At 37.2% G+C, this 26599-nt stretch overlaps 2 protein-coding genes across 5 annotated transcripts in view; one reads left to right on the top strand and one right to left on the bottom strand.

The window, feature by feature from the left end:
* The window catches only part of FBXL4 (F-box and leucine rich repeat protein 4), an 82927-nt gene that overhangs the window by 46731 nt on the left and 9597 nt on the right, over positions 1-26599 (top strand). For all 4 annotated transcript variants that reach the window (XM_050786587.1, XM_050786589.1, XM_050786588.1 and 1 more), the window contains 2 exons: positions 2650-2863; positions 24224-24295. In XM_050786587.1, the coding sequence (XP_050642544.1) occupies positions 2650-2863; positions 24224-24295 (286 nt within the window). The remainder of the gene's footprint in view (positions 1-2649; positions 2864-24223; positions 24296-26599) is intronic.
* LOC126952184 (UPF0688 protein C1orf174) lies at positions 21427-23210 on the bottom strand. The gene is made up of 2 exons (XM_050786598.1): positions 22540-23210; positions 21427-22368 (listed from the first exon to the last, which is right to left on the bottom strand). The coding sequence occupies exons 1-2, from the start codon at positions 23153-23155 to the stop codon at positions 22256-22258; spliced, it is 729 nt and encodes a 242-aa protein (XP_050642555.1). The 5' UTR covers positions 23156-23210; the 3' UTR covers positions 21427-22255.

Raw genomic sequence — 26599 nt, 5'->3', positions numbered from 1 at the left:
GATAAGTAGACTCAAATCGTTCATTCATGTGATCTTAATTATTTTAGGGTGCAAGTTACCATTTAGTAAATTACTTCTTATGTACTTGTATTATTCTGGACAAATTAATTCACCTCATAATGATAAGCAATTTATTTTTCTCTCCAGAGATTCCTTTTCTCATAGCAGGAGACTAGTCTGGGATTGTTTATATGAACTTAGGTCCTCTCATAAAATCTTCAGTATAAGAAAATACTTTATGAGCACAATGTAGAATGAACTGACTGCAGGAAATAAACAAGCTGAGTTCTCCTTTCAAATGATCAGTGGCACAGTTGAGATGAATAAATACATATATGTAATTATGCATTAAAATAAAACCTGCATGAGGAACATTAAGGAAAGAAGTAAGAGCTGTGTGCAGCTAATTGAGTCTGCTACTGTCTCTGCCCTCTTGGGATGTAGATATGAAAAGGTAGGTAGTATACGTTTTGAAAATTTAAGTAGAGATAATATGAGGGTATTAATCAAATAATCTGCTCAGAGTAAAAATATGCAGTACAGGATTCTTGATAAAGAGAAAGAAAGAAAGGTAGTATAGGTATAGACTTTATCTCATTGTGCTTTCAAATTCTATCATTCATGAAATCAACTTGGGAAGTTTCCTATTGTCTGCTAACAGTTTGCTTTCTGGTATAAAGCCAGAGTCTTTATAGTGACACACACTGTGTGAACGGTCCCTCATCTCTGATCTACTCATCTCTCCATCATTTTGTGCCTCCTGTATCCCCCATCTCACTGTTCTTCACTCTGCTTGTTATCCTGCCCTGGACTGCCCTTCCCTTTGCCTAGAATGCTCCTCCTCCAGATACCTGCTTTGTCACCCTCTCGCTTCCTTCAGGGTTTTACTCTGAAGCTTTTCACATCTCTGAAGCTTTTCTGACTACTCTGTCCATCCTTGACACTTTCTGTTGCGCTTCCCTGCTTTTATTTTCTCCTGGGCACTTTTCGCGAATTTGCGACCTACTTTATGCATTTGGTTATCTTCTCCTTCTCTCTTCAAAACATTAGTAAGCTTCATGAGAGCAGGGATTTTGTTTTGTCCACTGTTATCTCCCCAGTGCCTAGACTGTTACCTGGATGATAGTAGAAGCTCAGTACATATTTGTTGAATGAATGAATGAATGAATGTGCTTCATGCGAACTGCAGTTTAGCTAATACAACTAGCAAAGGAAGCAGCAGTGAGAGGAGTTGGAGGAGATCCAAAAGAGGCAGTTAACGTGAGGAGTGTCAGAGTTTTAAGGAAGGAGTGTGCAGTTGTATGAAATGTCACAAATTAAATAATACAAGTTTGAATTTAGAATAAACGGGTGTTCAGGTGTAAATAAGATGTGCGGGCTACTGGGTTATTTACAATATTTAAATTTGCAGCAACTGAATTTTTTTATTGTTTAAATGTGAATTGGCCAAGATTTAACTTATACTTAATGTTTATGGGGTGCTTTGACCTTTAAAAACTGCATTTGCATAGTATTTCAGCTTCAATTCCACTAGGCAGTGTGGTGAATGTTGTTACATACTTCAAGTCTGCATTTACAGCTGAGGAAATGCTAAGATTTGGGTAAATGCCTTTTCCAAGGTCTTTGCTAGGAACTAGTAGAACAATGCAAAAAACCACATCTTTTAACCAGTGTTACTTGATTTATTTACACAACTAATCTGATTTAGTCAATTTCATTTTGTATGTGTACTTATAAGCTCATTAAATCATTTAGGAATAAAGACGTGGCATAAATTGACTAACAGTATATTACTGATGTGACACTGGTGGGAAGATTATGTCAAGAGACCTGGACAGTCATAATTGGTGCACTGTTAAGAGGGTTCAGTTTGCTTAGTTGATAAAGTTTCATGGATTCAAATACTCCTAGATTCATGTTTACTTTTAGATTGTTTTCAGGGGATGATCATGGACAGGACTATTTTTCCCCCAGCTATAATATAACTGAGATAAATATTGTGATAATTACTCTGATAAAGCATTTTGTGACCTTCATCTTGGATTATTTCTATGTATTTTATGTGAAGCTGCAATTGAATATTTTCAACATCAAGCAGTCTAGCTGCTAAAGAGTAACAGCTGCAAGGACCGTTACAGTGCTCTAGTTAAACCCACGTAGACATTTTCTGAGTTGAGGGGAGCCTAGTCTGATTTGTTTTGAGGTTACTTAATTAAAGTTGTCACTTTCATGTGCAGTGTTCAAAATATATTATCCAGTACTGGATAGGTACTGTTGAGGGGGAAATATCTCCCAAGAGTTTAGAGTTTTGTTATGTTTTGATTTTTTTTTTTTTTGGCTTTACCAACTCAGATGTGAATTATAGGTAAGTAGGGAAAATACATCTTCTACTTTCTTAATTTTCCACTTAGCATTAGCTGACTTTTTATATGATGTGAATTCATTTTATCCTCTCAAGTTGATTTTTTTAGCCTAACCATTCATATTTCAGCATGCAGTGAATAAGAATTTAAGCAAAACAAATTTTACATTTTCCCTAATAGAAATCTATCCTTTTAAATGTATCTGCTTAGAGTTGCTAAAATTGCAAAGTTCTTGCAAAAATATCTTTTAGTTTTATAAAATTCACATGGAATGTTGTTCTTGCAGGTTTCTGAAGGTTTGTGGATCTGAATTAGTACGCCTTGAATTGTCTTGCAGCCACTTTCTTAATGAAACTTGCTTAGAAGTTATTTCTGAGATGTGTCCAAATCTACAAGCCTTAAATCTCTCCTCCTGTGATAAGCTACCACCTCAAGCTTTCAACCACATTGCCAAGTTATGCAGCCTTAAACGACTTGTTCTCTATCGAACAAAAGTAGAGGTAAGAATAATTCATAATTTTCATCTTTGCTATTATAGTGGCCAACTGAATATTTAGTTTTCTTTAATTACTCATAATGTGTTTTCTTAATTTTTAAATCAAGTTTATGATGCCATCTGACTACTCTGAAATCATTAGAGCTGATTCAGTCATTGTGAAGTTATTTCAAACCTAATGTGTTTTGAAATTATAAGGAAATGTTCTTCTCTGTGCTCTTAAAATTTTCGTGATGCTATTCATGTCCCCAGGAAAAGAAAGAAACAGTTGGTTGAGGTAAGCCAAAATGCTGGCAGGGAACGAATTAGAGAAAGGTAGGAGGATAGTGTGCAAGAGGACATTTGCTTGCAGCAGGGGGAAGCAAAGTGGTATTTATCCTGGACCAGACTTAGGGGTTAAAATTTGTAATACCATAGTTAATGAGTCTCATTAAGAAATGGAATCATGTCATATATATTAGTCTGCTTGCTTTTTCACATAATATCTCTAGGACATGTTTCCAGGTCAGTGCATATATTATCTAACTCTCTTACTGTAATAGTATATGTTATACCATAATCTATTTAACATTCTCCAAATGATCAACAGACTGGTTGATCAACATTTGGTTTTTCCAGTTGTTTTCCTTTTACAAACTACCTAGCACTAAGATTCTTCTGTGTGTAGTTTTGTTTTCTTCTTCTTCTTTTTTTTTGAGACAGAGTCTCACTCTGTCACCCAGACTGGAGTGCAATGGCGTGATTTCAGCTCACTGCAACCTCCGCCTGGCCCGTTCAAGCGATTCTCCTGCCTCAGCCTCCTGAGTATCTGGGATTACAGGCGCCTGCCACCATGCCCAGCTAATTTTTGTATTTTTAGTAGAGACGGGGTTTCACCACCAGCCTGTGCATGGTTTTACACATACTTACTATTACTGCTATTGGATAGAGTCTTAGAGGTGGTATTGCTAGGTTAAAGAGTGTGTGACTGGGCCCCTGTAGTACACACTGTCATGTATTTGTTCCCTCTGCTCCACACATACTGGCTTTCTTTCTATTCCTTGAATGTTCTGACCTGGTCCCAGCTCAGGGCTTTTATTCTTTTGCCTATCTGAAATGTTTGTCTAGCTCATTATGGCTGCCATTTTTTCAGCTCAGTGTTCAACTTGCATATTTTTTGGACATGGCTTCCTGGACACTCATAAAATATAGCACCCCTTCTAGTTTGTTTCCTTCAGTTTTATTTCCTTTTTAACATCTTTGTCACTCTCTGACATGATACTTGTATTCTTGCTTATTTTCTTTTTTTTTTTTAAATTTATTTATTATTATTGTACTTTAAGTTGTAGGGTACATGTGCATAACGTGCAGGTTTGTTACATATGTATACTTGTGCCATGTTGGTGTGCTGCACCCATCAACTCATCATTTACATCAGGTATAACTCCCAATGCTACATCAGGTATAACTCCCAATGCGCTTATTTTCATTCTTCTCACATTAGGATATAATGGTAGAAGACTTGTCGGTCTTTTTCATTGTCGTGTTTCCAGAATCTAGAATAGTACTTGGTAAAGATTGGCCATTCAGTAAATATGTGTTAAGTAAATGAATAAAGATAACCAAATTACTTTTCCAAAATGATATACCAGTGACTTGGGAGACTGCATTAGTTCTGGTGGGAATGGTTTGGTTCCCAAGAGAGCAGGTTGTTGTAAAGTGAGAATGCCCTTTGTGTTTGACCTCTTTGCACCCTCTGCTTCCCCTTTGATCTTCTGCCATGTTAAGACACAGCAGGAAAGCCCTTACCAGAAGCCGAGCAGATGACAGTGCCATGCCCCTTGAAATTCCCAGCCTGCATACCTGTGAGCTAAATAAACTCTTTTTCTTTATGAGCTACCCAACCTCAGGTATTTTGTTATAGCAACAACGAATGAACTAAGACGGCATTGTTCTCAATTTTGGGCAGAATATTTAGCTAGACTTTAGCAGGTGACCTGGCATGGTGGAAAAAAGACTTTGATTCTAGTTCTAGCCCTGCCAGCGATAAGCTTGGTAATCTAGGTGAAGACATTGTCTCAGATTTCCAGATTTGTTATTTGTAAAATGAAAGAATTATTGTCCCAGAATGCCAGATGATACTAGCCTGTGTTTTCATTGGTATGTGGTGAAATGACTCCCCATTTGTGTGGGTATAAAATTGTTAGCTATCTTTTCTTGAGTAGGACTGTTCATTCTGAAATTATGCCATACCTGCTTTTTATTGGCACATTTACTATTTTATGGGCCTGTGTACTATAAACTGAAATCCTCTGAGCAAGGAAGATTTAAATGCCCCATTTAAAAATTTCTGATTAATAAGAAATATAGCACACATAATTATTAAATGTAATTATTAAATGAGCCTTTGAGAAGAAAAATAGGGTAAAAACCAAAAAAATATCAACTTGCTAGGCATCTTATATCTGTGGTGGCTTGAAATATATCCCATGAGATGTTTTTGAAATGTTATATAGTAATGTGATCTAAGTGTCAGAGAATTATTAAATAGTCTACAGTTTTCTTGAATTTGTCTCAGACTGATAGATATGACTAAATTTTTTAAGTGTGATTTATGAGGATTAAGAAGATTTCATATCTCAAGAGTAGAAATTTATACATATGTACCTAAGTCTAGATAGCATAAGCTCTGATTTTCCTCAGTTACTTAAATACGGATGTAAAATCATTGTATGAATGTATTAAATAAAATTTAGGTTGTACCCTCTGTTACTTCCTATTAAATTTTTTTATTAGCCCATCTGGTAAAATGTCATAAACACTACACAATTTTTCTGACATTGAATATGTAGAAAAAAACTATAAAATTGAGTTTTCATTGATCTATGGTTGACTTAAAATTAAAGATGCTGTTATTTTAGTGATATAAATGGCAAATGTGAAATTGAGAAAATCTTACCCAGGCAGTGTTTACTTTTAATGCTTCCCAACTCATTGCTTTCTACCTATACTTCACTCACTTCTGTTATTATCTCCTTATTCTTGGGATCTATATCAGAGTCCGACATGGGCACTAAGTAAATCAGAAAAAGGAGAACTGGCAAAATAATCAGCTGGTTTCTTTGAAAACAAACAGAAGCTACAGCACTGGTATTTATATCAATCTGTAAACACCTCCATTGTCACTTAAGCAAAGTGTTATGTCACCTCCTTCTTCCTTTGATACACACCTTTCACCTTGCACCTAATGATGTTGGTGGATGAGAGCAAACAGAATGAGAAGGCAAGATGTAGGAGACTGGTCTGTCTTTAAACGTTCCACATATTCACTGGCAGTATATTCTCATATTCTAGACTCTGTTTTGAAGAAGGAGCAGTACTTGATTTCAAATGCCTCTGCTTGCTCTAAGGACATACATGAAAAGAAAAAGAAAATAACCATTTTAGTTTTCTGGGAGATGTTATTTTGTTTTAAAAGGGCTACAAATTATCCAGGACCACTTTAACCCATTTTTCTGAACCCTACAAAATTCTAAAATAAACAAAAATTAGTATGACAAAATAATGGATTGTATTACAGCATATTAACCTCACAGAGACCAGTTGATGATGCAATACAGTTACAGTTTATGTGCCTTTACATAATTTACATTAGTAAGTATAGTATATTTATGCCATTTTACAAGACTTAGACAAGTCCGTATGCATAGTGAATAAAGCTTTTGAGTATTTTGGAGACCTGGATTTTTAGTCCCAAAGTTTGGGAAAACCTACTGAATATATTCCGTTGGCTGTCCTAGACATTTTGCATTATTATTTCTTTATACTAGTCTGAATAGGATTGGTGGTATTCTCATCTTTACACATAATTAAATTAAGATCTTAAAAGATTAATAAATTGCCTACTGGCACAAGCCATAGAGTCAGGATTTGAACTCAGGTCTTGTGGCCTTGATGTAGTAGTTAAAATCATAAGATATATAAAAGCATAGAATTGTAGTTATTCTGATAGCTTGGCTATTTATCTAAAACAAGGATTTTCTTTACTACTTATTATTTCTAATTTGTAGTTGATAAGGAGATATAGCATAGTAACTAACATATACAACATTATAATCCATGATAAAATACAAACTTAATAGTATATCTTAAGTATATAAACTTGAATAAATGTCTTCTGCAGGAAAATGGATTTTTTGTCTTTTTACTATGAACAAGCTTAGTTTGAAGTCTTAGTTGTTCTGAATTTATAAATCACAATTTGTTATTCAAATTACATTTAGAAACATTTAAGTGAAAGTTTGTGGAATCGATACATAATTAACTGCTTTAAGCAAATAGTTTATACAGGCCTACTCTCAATTTTATACTGTAATGGAGAGCAGCATTGAGTCAGACAATCCTCAAAATAATTTTGACATGTAAAATGATATGTTGTTGATAGCTAGGTGATGTGTTCTTAAGTGGTTAGCCATAGCCAGGCATGCAGCAGGCCTGATGACTCAGTAAGAATGAGACCTCAGGAGAATAGAACGGTGGCAGGGTCAGAATTGTCTTGTATGCTGGTAGGTAAATTCTGGGATGCTGATGTGGTCCCTCCTTGCATCGGTGGCCGTTCAAAATTTTTAGGCTTATAAGATAGTAAAATATAGTTCAGCTTGGTTTCTTAATTTATTTCATGAGATCTTTTTCTTTCTTTAGATGTGTTAAGGATTACAATGAAAAATGACTTCATCAGAGAAATAACAAATGTCTTATTAATTTAGCAAAGAAAATTCACTAAGTAAGCTATGTGTGGAGTCAGTGGCATGTATTTGTTGAATTTCATTAGATGCAGAGCATTAAATACATGCCTAGTAAAGAACAAGATACTATTACATTAATAAAAGACAGGGTGAACAGGTATACAGTAAGCCCAAACATATGCTAGCATTGTCACAGGCTTGTCCTTAGTTGGAGGATGATCTGCATTGGGAAACCTTTCTAGAAGAAATTACCATTGAGCTGAGATTTATGCCCTGTTTACTGTGTGATCCCAGAATTACTAGTGAAATGGGTTGCTAAATAGGGTAATTTTTTTTCCTCCTGAAATTGGTGCATCTTTTAGAGTTGAATAGACAGCACTTTCTGCAACAGATAGGAACTTAGACAGGAAAGACACTCTAGTTGTGCTTATTTTCTTCTACCATCCGTGGCATGGAAATAATTAGGTATTATAATGATTTAAAGGAGTTACGTTCAGTCTTTTTGGTTCTTTTCTTCTCTATTCATAAGATTCTTATTATGTACGATAAAACATTGATTGCAAGTACTTCTTTAACCATACATGATGATGTATTTTCGTGAAAGTAGAGCTGTAAAAATCTAGCCCATTCAGCTGGGCTCAGGGGCTCATGCCGGTAATCCCAGCACTTTGGGAGGCTGAGGCAGAAGGATCACTTGAGATCAGGAGTTCAAGACCAACCTGAGCAACATAGCGAGACCCCATCGCTACAGAAAATTTAACAAATTAGCTGGACATGCCCCTGTAGTCCCACTCAGGAGACTGAGGTAGGAGGATCGCTTGAGCCCAGGAGGTCAAGGCTACAGTGAGCTGTGATTGTGCCACTGCACTCCAGCCTGAGTGACAGAGCAAGACCCTGTCTCAAAAATACAATAAATCTGACTCATTAAATAGATTTTTAGATACTTGAAAAAAAACTTTTATTTTGAAATAATTTCAGACTTACAGAAAATTGAAAAAAAAAATGATTTCTTTTGTACTTTCACCCAGGTTCCCCTACTATAATGCATAATTGTTTCATTGAACCATTTGAAAAATAAGTTGAAAACATAATAACCCTTTACCCCTGGGGCATTATAAGTGAAAGACATAATTTGCCCCTGAAAGGGCATGTATCTGTAATCTACTTTCAGATACTTGTGTTATGGGCTGAATTGTATCTCCCCAAAATTCGTACTTTGAAATCCTACCCCCCAGTACTTAAGAATGTGACTGTATTTGGAGACAGGATTTTTAAAGAGGTGATTAAGGTTAAATGAGGTCATTAGGGTGGAGCCTAATCCAATATGACGGGTGTCCTTAAGGAAGAGGAGATTAGGACACACACGCACAAGAAAGACCGTGTGAAGACAATGGAAGAAGATGAACCGCTATAAGCCAGTAAGAGAAGTCTTAGAGGTAACCAACTCTGTTGACACCTAGTTCTCAGATTTCTAGCCTCCAGAATTGTAAGCAAGTAAATTTCTGATGGTTAAACTACCTAGTCTATGATACTTTGTTATAGCAGCCCTAGAAAGGAAATACACACCTTGTATAGGATAGCATAAGAAAAACTTTTTAACATAGTGCATGAGAATGTCTTTAAGATAAGTCCCACACACGTACTAAAACAATCTGGACTAGTGCTAGAAGTTTGAACCTGTTTACCTTTCCTCTGTTTGGGGAAAAAAAAATCTGGAGTCAGGGGTGAGAGTGGGGCATGATAGGTAGCTCAGTAAGAATGTTATTCTGTTGCTTAGCAGCAGACTAGAAAACCAGGAGTGTTTTTTAAAAGTTGGAGTTATAAATGGAACACCTGCATCCAGTTTTGATTGCCTCGCTTCAAGAATGATAGAGCATAAATTGAAAGAATCTGAAGAAGTGAAAAAACTGATGATAGGTATTGTGGGGGACTAGTATATGACAGTAATCCGTAAGTATGGTTCGGCATCTGTTTACTTGGCCTGCTTGGCTGTGTCGACAGTTTCAAGGACCCCTCTGCTTTTATCTTCATGAACTAGAAGACAACAAAAGAAGTTGATCTTTACTTCTGTAAGATATTAACACTCTCCTATTTTTTTCTTTCTGTGCCAGTTTATTTGGCAGATCACATATATGAGTAAAATTGCACACCACCCTGACTGTTGATGAAAGCGGCTGGGCTTTCTACAAAAGATATATTAACTATCTTTTGAAAGAGTGCGATTTAATTTAGTGCTATGAATTTGTTTTCTGACCTGTGTATGTGGTGGTCTCCTTACCGCATTCTTATTTGATTTAAACAATACATTATTGTATTTTGATAAGTAGAGCAGGGATGGCCTTTCTTTTAAAAGAGCCATGGCAACTAACCAAGTCAGACTATAAGACCAAACTTATTGACAAATGAAGAGGGTGGCTTCTCACTTACAGAGCCAGTGCTGATAAATAAGACCAGGGTGAGAAATTAAAATAGAAAGAACCGGCTTTGGTCACCTAAATTAACTAATGCACGCTGTTGTTAGTTGTCATCTAAAATGCAGTCTATTTAAAACAGAAATGTTAATATAGCTAGATAATATATAAAACAGAAAGATATTAGTAGTTATTTTGTTCTTAAACACAATCAAGAATCAATAGTTTTAATAGCTGATAATAAGTTTAATTTATCACAGATAAAACTAACAAACTTTCTTAGAGTCCTTGGTATGTGTCTGTAGGCTATATTTCTGTATCCTGATTGGCCTTGTAGAACTTTCAATGGGAATAGGAGACTTGGTGGGGTATGTGTGCCCTGAATGAATGGGTTGTAGTTGAGTTAGAGTCAAGAAGCCTAACTTGTGAGTGCAGTGGTGGAGGAGATCATCTTTTAATGAGGGCAGACTCCTTATCAAACACAACCATGACAGTGACCAATAAGCCAGGTATAAGAAATCTACCTGGAAAGAACACCATTCATTAGAGATGGCTGATTAGGCTGGGCGCAGTGGCTCAAGCCTGTAATCCCAGCACTTTGGGAGACCGAGACGGGTGGATCATGAGGTCAGGAGATCGAGACCATCCTGGCTAACACGGTGAAACCCCGTCTCTACTAAAAATACAAAAAACTAGCCGGGTGAGGTGGCGGGCGCCTGTAGTCCCAGCTACTCGGGAGGCTGAGGCAGGAGAATGGCGTGAACCCGGGAGGCGGAGCTTGCAGTGAGCTGAGATGCGGCCACTGCACTCCAGCCTGGGCGACAGAGCAAGACTCCGTCTCAAAAAAAAAAAAAAAAAAAAAAGAGAGAGAGATGGCTGATTAGCCCATCCTCTCTGTTGGCATGTCCTGAAGAAAGCTAAATTAAAGTTACAGGACTGAAATTTGTAAACTGTCATGTCTTTATTTTATTTTATTTTTTTTGTAGAGATAGGGTCTCACTATGTTACTCAGGTTGGTCTCAACCTCCTGGGCTCAAGTGATCCTCCTGCCTCAGCCTTCCAAGTGCTGGGATTACATGCATGACCCACCACACCCAGTCCCATGTCTTTTTGACTGCAAATCTCTGCATCCATTATAGGTTGTTATACACATTGATCAGTTGATTGATCAGTTGATCAGTTGAGTATCTATGAGGAAAGATGTATTCGACTATATTATTATAGGAAAGATCCAATACAGTGATAAATATAGGCTTCAAAATGAGACTGCAGGGCAAGGCAAAGGTGTGTGAACATTTAGTCTTAGATTTTGTTTCATCACACGCAAGAATTTTAAGAATTTGACAAATTATCTGAACCTGAAACTGAAACTTGTATGTTAGAGCTAAAATTCTGAGTCTGTAGTCTAGGGTAGCTATTAAACATCTACAGTTAGGTTTAGAGAACTTTCTTCTTTTTCCTCAAAGGTAGTGTAAGGAGCTTTATTAATTTTTATGATTTATGATATTTAGCCTTTTCTTTTTAGAGTTCTGTCAGAATTCTAACTCCCCATCACAATGTTGATCTTAAAGTTGTGAAAGACAATATTATTTTCAGGTTGTGATTATGTATCAGTGTATAATCTATACCATATTGTGTATTTGAACTGTATAAAAGAATAACTTCTAGTAGATGGTTCATAGTAAATCTGGATAAAGTAATTGAATTTAAATATTATAAAATGGTGATTATTTCTACATATGTTTAGTTTCAAGTACTTTAAATAGTTCTCAAAATACTTCAACTTTTTTTGTTGTTTTTTTTTTGTTGTTGTTGTTTTTGAGACAGAGTCTCGCGACGCCCAGGCTGAAGTGCAGTGGAGCGATCTTGGCTCACTGCAACCTCCGCGTCCCTGGTTCAAGCGATTCTCCTGCCCCAGCCTCCCGAGTAGCTGGGACTACAGGCGTGTGCCACCATGCCCAGCTGATTTTTATATTTTTAGTAGAGATGGGGTTTCACCGTATTTGCCAGGCTGGTCTCAAACTCCTGACTTCAAGTAATCTGCCCATCTCAGCCTCCCAAAATGCTGGGATTATAGGCGTGAGCCACTGCACCTGACCTTCAACTTTTATTCTATATTCTTCTTCACCAAGTTTATTGAAATTGTAAGAGGAGCAAAACAATTTTTAATTAGAGAAAGATTTACACTTATATATATATTTTACACTCCAGTAATTGAGTGGTTGTGTTCTTAGGATTTCTTTGGAGATATTTGTTATGCAAATTTATGCATTTTCATTTAGTGAATATACTTTTATAAAATTTCACCTTCTTACTCAGAGATAGTGCTCTGATGTGTTTGAAATGTATTATAATCAATGAAAGTACATTTGTTTCTGATGATGTTATATAACTAGTCTATATTTTAGCTAGTCTTTGTCTGTAATATGTACACTTGTTACCTGGCCCTTATTAATATGCTTTCTAGGAATCATATTTTAGAATGGAGAATACTAATTTGGAATCCTACTGTCCTATATTGAGTGTTATAATTAAGGGTTACATTCTTTATTAAAGATAACCAACAATTCTTAACATTGAATAAAAAAGGTCATAAACTAGTTGTAACAGCTAAAAACCTACATTAATGTAAAATAGCAAGCATATTACTGCATACATTAATTATACAAGGTTCTCAGTACATTATAAAATGTACAGGTATGCATAAATATAATTCTAAGCTATAAATCTGGACTATCTAAAAGTTATATATGAGTATAATAAACAGTTATTTTTATTAAGTATTTTTGCTTAGCACTTTAGAAGTCTGGAGGGTGGGAAGTTATGAAGTTTATGGATAGCATTTCTTAAAAAGCTGTCAATGAAAATGTGAATTCATGCCTTTTATCTATTAATAAATTTCTTTGTAACAAGTAAAGGCATTAATAATAATTCTGTATAACTGAATGGCACTTCATATCTGCATACACCAAACTTCCACATCTGTTATCCATCATTTCACTAACTAAATTGTTTTTGAAATTGAAATCATTCTTGTTTTTTTTTTTTCCTTGAGACAGGGTGTCACTCTGTTGCCCAGGCTAGAGTGCAGTGGTGTGATCTCAGCTCACTGCAACCTCTGCCTGCCAGGTTCAAGTGATCCTTCCAGCTCAACCTCCCAAGTATCTAGGACTATAGGCTTGCACCACTGTGCCAGGCTAATTTTTGTATTTTTTGTAGAGATGGGGTTTTGCCATGTTCCCAGGTCTCAAACTCCTGAGCTCAAGTGATCTATCTTCCCACCTCAGCCTTCCAAAGTGAAATCATTTTCTTAGCAATAGTCATTGTAATCATTGTAGTAGTCTTAAGTATTTGGAGGCTTCACTAAAGGATGCTAAGGGGAATAAAATTGCTAAACAAACAAGAAGGCAGTTGTGAAAGTAGGGGGAAACAGTCTTTCTCCTGTTATAATCATCAGAGTATGATGTTTATGGACTAATTCCTTTACAGTCCTTTTGTGAGTTGTAGAGGATGGTCTGGAACCCTGATGCTGTAAGCATGCTTTACCGTTGTTTTTGCCTAGTTGCATTAATAAAAACTGTTCACATTGAACTTGTCTCTTGCTTTTCTCTCCAGTTATAACTTGTTACAATATTTTGCTGTTTACTTCTTTACCTTTGGCATTTCGCTATCCAAAATGGCTGAGTGTCATGTAACCCACTTGAATATTTAATTATGTGTTTACTCTTCCAGTTTGGTCTCAGGTTGAGAAGTGTATGCTTCTTTACCTGGATGTGTGGGGAGTTGTTGAATTTATTACTTAAAGTTATCCTTTGGGTTTTGAAGCTGCTGAACAGGTTTAATAGGTAGATTTTAGGTGGAATGTAAAATAAATCTTTCTTTATGAACATGTATTCTACTGCTAAATGACAGTGTACACCTAGAGTATGTTTTAGTAATTCTGTAGAAGAAATAATCATGGACCCAGTCACTCCTTAGTGAATTCCTTGCCATAGTTGTTTAAGTAAGGTTGCCCTTTGTTTGAAAATTACAAACTCATTTGAAATGAACCTTGCATTATTAAAGCTGCTATTTTAATTATATTTTAGTTTTATAGAACTACTCTTGTACTTCCATTGAATGAGTTTTCAAGACCTAACCAGCAGAATACATAGACTTGGGGACCTAAAAGATACTTTATGTCTTGAATCAGAGGTTCATATAATTTTTCACTTTTCATTTCTGAATAAATAAAATATGGTGCCATTTTCACAGTACACCTAATAATACAGCTTTGATCCATCCATTTGTGTGTTCTAGATATGTAGCAGTGCTGCATATACTCATTATAGTAGAATTGTTTTGTTCTCCTAAGTAGAGATAGGCAAACTTTTTCTGTGAAGGGCTGGGTAGTAAATACTTTAGGCCTCACAGGCCTCATGGTTCTGTCACAGCTACTCTATCCTGCTGTTGTAGTGTGAAAACAGTCACCGACAATACATTAATGAGTGGGTATGCCTGTGTTCCAATAAAACTTTATTTACAAAAACAGGCAATAGACTGGATTTGGCCTGTGGACAGTAGTTTGCCAACTTCTGCTCTAAACTATTGAGCTGGTGCTCTCTACAAAATCAGGCCCTTTTATATCTGGAAATGAAGAGTTAATTTCCCCGTAGTTTATTATCTTTGCTTTGACATCAGTAACAACATTTTAATTCTGAATGCTAACAACATGGAGAAAGAATATTCTAAAGATATTTTAGGAGGAAACGGGTTAACTGGATTTAAAGACATTGTCAGCTGGTTCTATAGGTATGTTCTCTAAACCTGGGTACTCCCACAGTCTCTGGCTTTCACTGATGAGCTTTGCTGGAGAAAGCCATGAAACTGTGTTAATTTGTGCTTACTCACCTCAGTGCTACCTGTCAGCCCTTTGATTTATCTCTATTTGACTTCTTGTTAATTTCTCACAGTATCTCTTCCAAGGTCATTGTTGTTCTTTCCATTACCATCACCTCCATCTCGCAATATCTTGGTCTCAGCATTTGATCTCATATCTCTCATTCAGAAAGATCAGTTATATCATTCAACATAAATCTCTTGTTCTATGTTCCTTTTCAAGCTGAGGATTTTAAAAATGATAGTTCTAATATTAAATGATTTTTAATTCACAGTTTAATGTACAGACTGATATAAGTTACTATAAAATATTTGTTGTTAATTCCTCTTCTATGACTTGAAATTCTCCCAGAGAAAATAATGCATCTACTTGAAATTCTCCCGGAGAAAATAATGCATCACAAATGTTTTCTAGACACATATAATTAGACTTTAGTTCAAAAATGAGTTAGGACGATATGCTGTTAGGTCTGTGCCTTAAAGTTACAATCTTTAAGATACGCAATAAGCAAAAGTTGTGATTTCTCTGAGGAACAGTCCAGACAGGTTATATAGTATTCTTGACAATAAATATTTTTTCTTACTATTACCCTACTTTTTTTGTTTGTTTGTTTTGCAGACAAGTTCTTGCTCATTCGCTCAGGCTGGAGTACAGTGGCATGATTGCAGCTCATTGCAGCCTTGACCTCCAGGTCTCAAGCAATCTTCCCACCTCAGCCTCCCAAGTAGCTGGGACCACAGGCATGTGCCACTATGCCCGGCTAATGTTTTTATTTTTATTTATTTATATCTTTTTGTAGAGATGAGGTTGCACCATGTTGCCCAGGCTGGTTTTGAAATCCTGGGCTCAAGCTATCCTCCCTCCTTGGTCTCCCAGAGTGTTAAGATTATAAGCATGAGCCACCACACCTGGCCTTACTCTTACTTTTAATTGAAAGAACTGATTCTATAGGGAATTTATCTCAAACTATATCATGAGAATCTTATTGTCCCAGTCTGGGGATAATCAGCTAGGTGACAGTGTTCCAAGCCACCCCAGGAGTTTGGATGGAAGTCTTAGAGAAAGAAGAGGTTTTGTTCTGGGCAGATACACCAAAAAGTATATAGTGACCTGCCATTGGCCATGCCTTCTGGTCAGAACTGAGCTAAGCCTTCTACTGGTCCTGCAGTATCCACAGTGCCACTGCAGAGCAGGACCTCTGTACCTTCAGCAGAAGTCCTGGTTCTAGAAGGGGGCAATGTGCAAGACCCTTAAACAAGGAGGAATAAAAAAAGATGGGGTTGAGAGATGGCAGTTCAAAGAAATAAGTGAAAGCACCTTGTGAAAAAGAACTAGAAAATTTGAAACATAAATAGACTAAAACAAGAACACATAGTTGTGAAAACAACTGATTAGAAATCTATCAAATAGTCATTAGGAAATAATAAATAGATGGGATAAATTCTAAATTGGACACAGGATTGCTAAATTAGAAGAGAAGTCTGAAGAATGTACTCAAATTTGTAAAAGGTATGTCAGGAACTGCTGTAAGGTTTATACACACCCACACAATCTCAATCTCTCTCTCTGTCACACACACACATATTTACTCCTAAGGCAAGGCAGTCCTACTCATTTAATAAATATATATTGTGCCTACTATATACTAGTGACTCTGTTATTTATCCATTGTCATATATCAATTGCTTCAAAATTAGTGGCTTAAAACAACCTGCATGTATTATCTCACATGTTTTCTGTGGGTCAGGTTTAGCTGGGTAGTTTTGGCTCAGGGTCTCTAAGGAGGTTGCAGCCAGGTTGTTATCTGGTGCTCTAGTCATATCAAGGCTTGACTATGGCTGGTGGCTCAGCTTCCAAACTCAGGGTGATGTTGTTACAGTTTCCCTTCAGCTTGTGGCCAAAAGCCCCTGTTCTCTCCACACAGGCCTCTCCACAGGCTGCTTGAGTGTCCTCATGACATGGCAGCTGGCTTCCCCCAAGGGAACAAGTTGGGAGGGAGGAAGCCAAGACAGGAGCCACAGCCTTTTTATAACTGTATTAGGAGGGTTCTGAATCAGAACCAATAGGAGGTAAAGATATTTATTATAAGGAATTGGCTGACATGATGATGAAGCTGGCGAGTCTCAAAATCTGCAGGACGAATTGGCAAGCTGGAGACCCAGGAGAACTAGTGTAGTTCTAGTCTGACAGGTAGCAGGCTTAAGACCCAGGAAGAGCTGATGTTTCAGTTTACATCCAAATTCAGGAAGAAATCAGTGTCCCAGTTTGAAGACCATCAGACATTGTTTTTTTCCTGAATTTGGAAGAGTTCTCTCTTATTTGAGGGAGGGTCACCCTGTTTGTTCTATTCAGGTCTTCAACTGATTGGATGAGGCCCACCCACAGTAGGTAGGGCAATGTGCTTTATTCAGTCTACTGATTTAAATGTTAATCTCATCCAAAAACAACCTCACAGAAACACCCAGAATTGGCAGGGGGCAGTGGCTCACACCTGTAATTTCAGCAGTTTGAGAGGCCGAGGCGGGTGGATCATGAGGTCAGCAGATTGAGACCATCCTGGCCAACATGGTGAAACCCCGTCTCTACTAATAATACAAAAATTAGCTAGGTGTGGTGAAACGTACCTGTAATCCCAGCCACTCGGGATTCTGAGGCAGGAGAGTCGCTTGAATCAGGGAGTCGGAGGTTGCAGTGAGCTGAGATTATGCCACTGCACTCCAGCCTGGGGAGAGAGTGAGACTCCGTCTCAAAAACAAACAAATACCCCGAATTATGTTTAACTAAATATCTGGGCACCCCATGGCCTAGTAAGGCTGATACATAAAATTAACTATCATAAATGTAATATTCAAAGTGACCTGTATCACCTCTACAATATAATGTTTGTTAAAAGTGAGTTGCTAAGTTAAGCCCACTCTCTCAAAGGGAGAAGAATTAAGCTCTACCTCTGGAAGGAAAGCGTATAGAATAACATGTGGACATATTTTTCAAACCACTCTAACCGCTGGTACTAGGAGACTCCAGTGTTCATAGAATAGAAGTTACTGAAGAAAAAAATGGAAGGAATGGTAGAGAAGTAACATTTGAAGAGAGAAATGTTTAGAATCATCATCTTTCATGAAGAGAGATGAGTCTTCAAATCAAAATGGGCACTTGGGGTTTTAAACAAAATAAATGAAAATAAATTTTTAGACAGATTGTGATAAAATTGCAGGAGATCAAAAATAAAGGGACAAGAGCTATCAGAGAGAAAAGATGTATCACCTGCAGAGGAAAACAATTCGATTGACAATAGACTTCTTATCAAGTAAGAGACTGATAAGCAATGGAGTAATGTTTTCAAAGTGTTGAAAGAAGGTAACTGTCATCTTAAAATTCTAAGTCTAGCTAAACTTTCATTCAAGATTGAAGACAAATCTCAAATATGCACAATAAAATTTATTTTTAAAAAAAGATTGGGGGTAAATATTAAACTAAGTTATTTAACTTTCTGTCACTCTGATTCCCCATTTATAATGATAGGATAGGTAAATAACAATATTTACCTTACAGGCTGTTAACTTTTCTGTTCACTGTTACATCCCAAGTGCCTAACACATAGTAGGCATGCAATAACAGTTTATTAAATGAACGGATGAGTTAATAGGATTGTTGTGAGGATTTATGTATGTAAAGAATTTACAGCAATGCTGCCTGACATGTTAATAAGTACTCAATAAATGTTTGTTGTTAAGATTTTATGACCCATAGACACTCAGAATGACTAAAAATATTTCTCAACAAAAAGAAAACTTCTGTAAGGAAGTATCAGATATAAAAAAAATTATGACACAGAAATTGATAAAATGCTAGTAAATTAACTAATGACCATGGAGAGGAGATTAAGAAAAATTAATCTTTTTGTATGATTTCTAAAAGGTAAAAACTGAAACCTTTAAGGTGATTCTAAAGTTCACATGAAAGAGCAAAGGGCCAACAGCAGCTAAGAGATGTTTGAAGAATGAGGAAAGGCTATTTGCCATACTAGATTTAAAGACTTATGAACTATAATAATTAAGACAGAAATGTTGGTACAGGGAATGGAAAATAGACCAGTGAAACAAAGTGACCCAGAAGTAGACTCATGCATATATGGAAACCTTATATATGATAGAAAGCATTACAAATCAGTGGATACAATGGAGTCTTCAGTAAATCAAACTGGAACAATGTGGGGAAAATGAAATTTGATATCCTACCACATAAAAATCAATTGTAGTTGGGTTAAAAACCTAAGTGCAAAAAAGAAAGACTCTAAAACTCTGATTTTAAAAAAGAAGAATCTTAGATTCTTCCTTAGCTAAAGAAGAACTTTTTGGAAAAAAACAACAGAATACAAACATAAGGGGGAAAAGGATTAATGCCACATTTAATATAGTCATATTAAAATTTAAAATGTTCATGTCTCAGAAAATCCAGTAAACAGTGAAAAGACATGCCTCAGAGAAGGTATTTATAGCTGATATAACTGAGAAAGATTGGTATCCAGCATGAATAAAGAATTCCAAAAGTCAAGAAGGAAGAAACAACCCAGTGGAAAGAAAAATCAGCAAAGGATGTGATGAAGCAATTTACATAGCAGGAAATATGAATGGCCAATGAACATATGAAAAGATCTTCAGTCTCACTGGTAATCAGACTAATGCAAATTATACCATTCCGTACTCATCAGACAGGCAGACATGTAAAAGGATGAAAAGTCTATGTATGTTGATAAAGATGTGGGAATGTAACACTCTTACACTACTGATGGGAGAATAGGTTGATTTAAGCACTCAGAAGAGCTATTTTGCAAAGCCAAATAAAGTCAAAAAATACGTAAACACCTGGAAATTCTCCTTCTGGTATGTGCTCTAGAGAAATACTGTTCTATAAATGCACAAGGAAGCATGTAAAGGAATGTTTATTCTAACACTGTAATGGTGAAAATTGTAAGCAACTAAATATCAATCAAATGAGAGTGTATGCTGTAATATATTTGCATAATGGAATATTATACAATAATTTCGAATGTTAATATTATATGCTACTTATGGATACATAACGTATACTAAAATTATGTATTTTCAGGCATGTTTTAAACACCAAGCCTTAATAAAAGTTACCTCTGAGGAAGTACATGAATGGATGGAGGGATACAAAAATGTAGTGAGATAAGCAAAGAAGACAAAATATTAAGAGTTGATAAACTGAGTGGTGGCTACATGGTTATTATGGGCGTTCTTTTGGACCCTATACTTGTTTGTATATTTGAGATTCTTCATAGTAAGTAATTTAAAAATAAATTACCAAACAAGTTTCACTAAAAATTAGTGAATTAGAGCTATATGTATTTACATGGACAGGTCCCTCACACTGATGAAGAAGATGCAGAAGTATATTGACATTGTAATAGCATTTATATAGAAACTATATAGAACTGTATTATGTGCTACTTATGGATACATAATGTATTGTAAAATTATATACTTTCAAGCATGTTTTAAACACCAAGTCATGATAAAGGTTACCTCTGAGAAAGTATGTGAATGGATGGAGCCAAGCAAGAATGTAGCCGGATAAGCAAAGAATGTCGAAATGTTAAGAGTCGATAAAACTTAGTGGTGGCTACATGGGTGTTATATTGGAACCTATACTTGTTTGTGTATTTGAGATTCTTCATAGTAAGTAATTTAAAAATAAATTACCAAACAAGTTCTGTGAATTATTTGTATGTGTGTATGTATGTATTTTTTTTTTTTTTTTTTTTTGAGACGGAGTCTCGCTCTGCCGCCCAGGCTGGAGTGCAGTGGCCGGATCTCAGCTCACTGCAAGCTCCGCCTCCCGGGTTCACGCCATTCTCCCGCCTCAGCCTCCCGAGTAGTTGGGACTACAGGCGCCCGCCACCGCGCCCGGCTAGTTTTTTGTATTTTTTTAGTAGAGACGGGGTTTCACCGTGTTAGCCAGGATGGTCTCGATATCCTGACCTTGTGATCCGCCCGTCTCGGCCTCCCAAAGTGCTGGGATTACAGGCTTGAGCCACCGCGCCCGGCCATGTATTTTTTTTTTAATTTAAAATTTCTTACCAACAAAAATTTATGAGATTCTTTCTAAAAAATCTAATATTCTCTGGATCTTACTTAAGGGAAAATCTTATAAAACAACCTTTTAATATGGATGTGGTCCTGTAATTTAAAAAAAAAAAAAACCTAATGTTATGTTCCTATCTGTTAATAAGTTCACATGGCTAAGTATTGTGGAGAACCTGAAAATTAAATTATCTTTATATACTCTTTCTAATGTTACCATTCTGAGAGCTACATGGGATTGTTTTACAAATGTTGTTATGTTGAAACTTAAGTATAAAATCAATATAAACTTTTTTTGTTTAAATTCAAAGAAATGCTCAATGATGAAATAATTAGACAAGTATAATAGCGCTCTGTGACCTATTGTAACTATTATTATTTTTGCTTTAAGTAACCTTACATTATGAGAAATATTTTATTACTTTATTTTCTCTTTTTTTTTTTTATTTTCAAAATATATTTTATTTCTTTCTTACGTGTATTTTGCAAAATTTCCAAAGTAAACGTTAGCTCTGCATACAGAAATAAGAGTTCTTTAAGAACTAGCATTGAATTCATCACAAGTATGATCAAATTATGATAATGGAAAACAAACTTGCCTATGACCAAAGCTACTGAGCTGAAGTGAAGAGCTGTCTTTACAAAAATCCCTCTCACTGAGCCCACTGCCCTGCAGCTGACTCAAGCCATCACCATGTATGTACGTGTACAAGGACACTGGCCGGGCATGGTGGCTCACACCTGTCATCCCAGCACTTTGGCAGGCTGAGGCAGGCGGATCACCTGAGGTCAGCAGTTTGAGACCAGCCTGGCCAACATGGTGAAACCCCTGTGTCTACTAATACAAAAACTAGCTGGGCATGGTGGCGCACGCCTGTAATCTCAGCTACTCAGGAGGCTGAGGCAAGAGAATCACTTGAACCCGGGAGGTGGAGGTTGCGGTGAGCCGAGATGGCGCCATTGCATTCCAGCCTGGGCGACAAAAAAGAAACTCTGTCTTCAAGAAAAAAAAAAAAAAAAAAAAAAAAAAAAAAAAGAAAGGACATTGGTACAGTACAGCAGCTTTGCAACCTCAAAGACTGTCTGAGTTTGAGTTCCCATGAGTGTATCCTCCACAGGTATTCAGTGCTTTGCGCTATTGACTTTGATGGGTCAGTTCTGAAGTCTGATTAAGACATTCTCTTGGAGATACATTTTATATAAATCTTGTAATGTGCTAAACTGTCAAATTGTTAATGGTATGAAATAGGGCAAGGACATCATTTTGTATGGTCTCTACATTTCTGCATCATCATCATCATCATCATCATCTTTGGCTCTGAAATGCATTTTTCTGAACTCTCGTCTGCTCATTGAAGGACACGATGAAGACGCAGGTGGGAGGTCCTTAGAGAAGAAAACATGGCTTCAGTCATGAGCAACACACATCTGCACCCGCATCTGCAGCGTGCCCCATCCAGCAGCTCTGGGGCTCGCAAAGCGCTCTTCCCTTTCAGACGCGTGAAAACGCCTGAGTCCCAGCATTCACCTCTAGATGAGAGCTTCCTCCCTACTGGGCTGCATGAGCTCAACGTTTCCAAAGAACCGGCTCACGGGCATTGGCTGATTGCTGTCGTCATCCAGAAAGATACTGTTGTCCATCTGAAGTGGCGGCTTCTGCACGTCCTCTGTCTCTAGCCCCGGCTCATTCTGCTTCTGCACAGTGGAGCTGCTATTGGATTCTTCTGCTCCTGACCCAGCACTGTGCTTCGGCACGGACAGGCCGTCTTTAGCCTTTGCTAAGCGAGAGTCACTCACAACTCTGCAGCCACCGAGGGGAAGACTTGCAGCCCCCCGCTGCACGGAAACGCCAGCCTCGCTGCCTGGAAGCAAGGCACCGCTTTCAGCAAACTCATTTTTACAAGGGGCCTCAGGTGTCACTTTTGGCAAAGAAGCGCTGTCATTCTTAGGGACAAGCTTCTGTAATTCTGACTTCACAAGATGACCTTTGTCACATTTGAACTTCTTGGACGTTCGCCTGTCTGTGGCTTTGTGGGATGAGGAAGTCAGACATGCTGTCTTGGCAGACGTGGAACCAGCGGCTTCCTGGGCAGAGGCCAACCCGGCTGCGGAACAACTTCGTGCTTTCAAGCGCGCCGAAGACCGCACTGCGCCTGTGAGCTTCCGGCTCCTCATGAGTGTGAGCGCCGCAGCCAAGAACCCCGCGCCCCGGACCAACGCGTCCCGGCGGAGCGGCGACCCGGCTACTTTATTTTCTCAATGAGAATCTTATCTGGGATTTGACCAAATGTTTTACATTTTCATTGACACATTCTTCACCTCTCCCTCAACTGATACTTTTTAGTTTCTGAACACTTGGAATAGATTTTTACAGAAGTTGTATAATATCTTAATTTTTAAATATATTAAAATTGTATAAGATATTTTGCCATGTAAGTTTGAATAGTTTTCTCCTTAATTGATAAAAGAAAAATTAGAAATTTGAATATTTTGCATTTTTTGCTTTTCACAGTTTTTCAAGGCAGACATGTTTTTAAAAACATTTCACGGTGCCATGATTATGTAGCAGTCTTTGGATTTCTTTAGTGGTGAGACCGTTTTCATTGCACAGGATAGATGGGCTTAAATGGCAGGAACATGACTAGAAAGTGCATGTTATATATATTTCAGTCAGCATGTTGCTACTGACAGGTGCTCAATGGTTGTTGGTATCCTTGTCAGCAAAGAGAATCCTTTGACATTAAAGTCACCAGCTCAATCTGATTTGGGGTGACTCTATTGGCAGTTCCATCAGGCTGCAGCTGATCAGTGAATGTCAGAGCTGCAGCTGTTCTTCAGGAGTGTCACCAGCCTACTGTGGGTTTTTTGTCTTTTTGTTTCTGTTTGTGGAGGGAGGAGTGGTTTAGCTTGTCTTGGTGTTCAATCTTAGCCAGACTTTCAAATTGCTTACCTTTGGGAAATGAACTGAGAGGTCATAGGGAATATAGGTATCTTTAGGGCATCCAAAACCATATACAAAGTGACGACTTAAATGGAGACCAGTAATGATTACCTTGACTCCAAGCCAATCAATGGTGGAGCCTCTGGGGACTCATTAAATGGCATTTGTGGACTCTGTAACCTAGCTTTTGAGCTGTATTTCAGGAAAAGCAGTGACAGCCTTTAATGTCTAATTGACCTCTTCTCTTTGTTTCACTTTCATTCACTTTCCATATTTGCCTCTGATGTGGTCCCTAATGGCAGCAAACAGCACTGCTCAGCATTTTGAACTTCTGTTCAGAGCTTCAGCACCTCAGTTTGGGCAGTTGTGTCATGGTAAGTGTTTGAGAATTCTTTATACTTCTCAGTTACGTGTTCTCTTTTTCTTCCTATGGGTTAAATATATCCTGACTCACCCTGCCCCATACACACCCACAGGTTTTCAGATTTATGGTTCTCTTCTTTGTCCCTTGCTTTCAAAAGTATGTCTTTGAAACACTGATGTTATTTGTCCAGGAGAGCAAAGAAAGAAGTATAGTGTGGTGGAATATAGTATAGTTCTGCCTCAAACCAGATGTTGTCTCCGACAGCTAATCACCTCTCTAGGTTTCTTCACACACTAAGATGTTAGTCATACCCAAATGCCAATAGTTTAGTAAGTTTTTCGCTAAGCTTATTTTAGCTTTTAAATCCTGAGATAATTTTCTTGAAATTTTAATGATAATAGATAGGTTTATTTTATCTGTTTGTTTTTGTGTTTGTTTTACTGTCCTTATTGGTCAAAACAGAAATATTAACACCCTATGTTGGAACTCTTTTTTTGTGTGTGGAAATTTTACTGGTCTGTGAAATCTAAAAGCTTAGGGACTGTTGGACTAGATAAACTTTAAAGTCCTTCCAGATTTAAAATATGATTTTATGTGACCTTGAAAGAGCTCATGGGAAGAGTTAAATCTTTTAATCTAACCACATAATTACATAGCTTTTAAATAATACTGAGATGTAAAGAACAATAGAAATCTTATGTGGAGAAGGTGTGCATGTGCGTGTGTGTGTGTGCACACATGCCGTAAGTGAATCTTTCAGTGTAACTGACTGGAAGAATTCATTCCTCCTCATTTGTCCTCTGTTTCCTAAAACAATGTAGGTTTAGGAGATCCCCAGACCATTCCAGTTTTGCCTTGCATTCACTTAGTAGGAAGACTTGAATAAGCAAAATGATTGCAAGATTCTAGAAAACTGGTATGCTAGGCTTAGAGTCAATAGACAGTGTCCCTGACCTAAAATAAGTCCCATTTGAACACCTCTTAGAGCTCAGCCTGGCTTCAGAAATGCCCCAGGATTTGGCAGTGTAGACTAAATAGGCCTCTTATGATGACATATTTATCTCCGTGTCCCCATGGTCTTTAAAATTCTGTGGTTAGGTTTTATTAAACCCCAAGTATGGGCACAGGTCGTCTCAGTCTCTAGAAACAGTCTTGGGAGCCCACTAGATTTTCCTCACTTCTGGTCAAATTCTTTCCATAGTAAGCCATTTGATAGGCTTCTGTGGGTCTCTCTAGTGACTCTTCTTGATGGGCCCGGTGACATTTGATGGCCTTTTCTTTCACAACAAACCAGCCAGTTACTGCCACTTGGATCTTCCTTATTGCTAGCCTGCCCTCTTTAGATTGGTAAGGACCATTTAACTTTGCTTAGACGTACCATATTCTGCTTGTTATTTACCTCCCCTTAAACTGGAGCAACATTCCTTAGAAAATCAAGCCTCTGACCATAGACGCTTTACCGTTGGAATTATATATATGCGTATGGTTGGAATTATATTATTTTAAGTTAGCATTTTCCAGAGTTGACATGTGGAAAATTAGCTCTAAAGGATAATCAGTTTTAAAGGCTGTGTATTTGGGAGTGGAGTGGAGATTCCTAATGAAATTATGAAGCCAGGTATGGTTGCTCACACATATAGTCCCAACTACTCTGGAGGCTGATGTAGGAGGATTGCTTGAGCCCAGGTGTTCGAGGCTGCAGTGAGCTATGGTTATACTACTGCACTCCAGCCTGGTCTTAGAGTTTTACAGTGGTTTGTCCTACAACAAAGAAACTGTTTACTTTTGCTAAAACCAGTGTTTTCAAACCTTGCCTGACTACTGAACTCATTTTTCTATATTACATTTTATTGTTAACTGTCAATATAATAGCAATTTTTAGATTTGTGATATTTATGAAGCAACTGTTCACAGTATACACACATAGAGCACTGTGTTGACTTTGCCATGGTGATTGTGGTGTATTATATACCTTTGCTGAGTATTCACCTCATGGCATACTTTCTCTGTAGTGAGTTTAATGTAGATACTAAATTAGTTGTGTCACTTTTTTTCTGAAACTAATCTTTGTACCACAAGTGCCAGTTAGATTTGCAGTGACAAGAACTTCTGAGGAGTAGTGTCTCACCTGTAATAAACCTGAATATTCTAGTCAATGCCGTAAACATTTTTTTAGGACTCCTTAGAAATACTTATTTTTTCTCTTGATTGAGAAAGAGACAAAATGTATCTATTTCTTTATACTTTTAAAAAATGACTTTAAAAAGTTTAAATTTCACTATTATATAGTGCTGATTGAAGTGATTTAAAGTTG

Source organism: Macaca thibetana, chromosome 4 (assembly GCF_024542745.1).
Source record: "Macaca thibetana thibetana isolate TM-01 chromosome 4, ASM2454274v1, whole genome shotgun sequence".
Taxonomy (NCBI): domain Eukaryota; kingdom Metazoa; phylum Chordata; class Mammalia; order Primates; family Cercopithecidae; genus Macaca; species Macaca thibetana.
Note: the sequence above shows the minus strand (reverse complement) of the source record. Positions and strands in the feature narration are given on the sequence as shown.

Coding starts and splice junctions, on each gene's coding strand:
- LOC126952184 (XM_050786598.1), bottom strand. CDS start 23,155: ATGAGGAGCCGGAAGCTCACAGGCGCAGTGCGGTCTTCGGCGCGCTTG. Junction 22,369..22,539: donor TGGAAACGTTGAGCTCATGC/AGCCCAGTAGGG, acceptor TTTTCTTCTCTA/AGGACCTCCCACCTGCGTCT.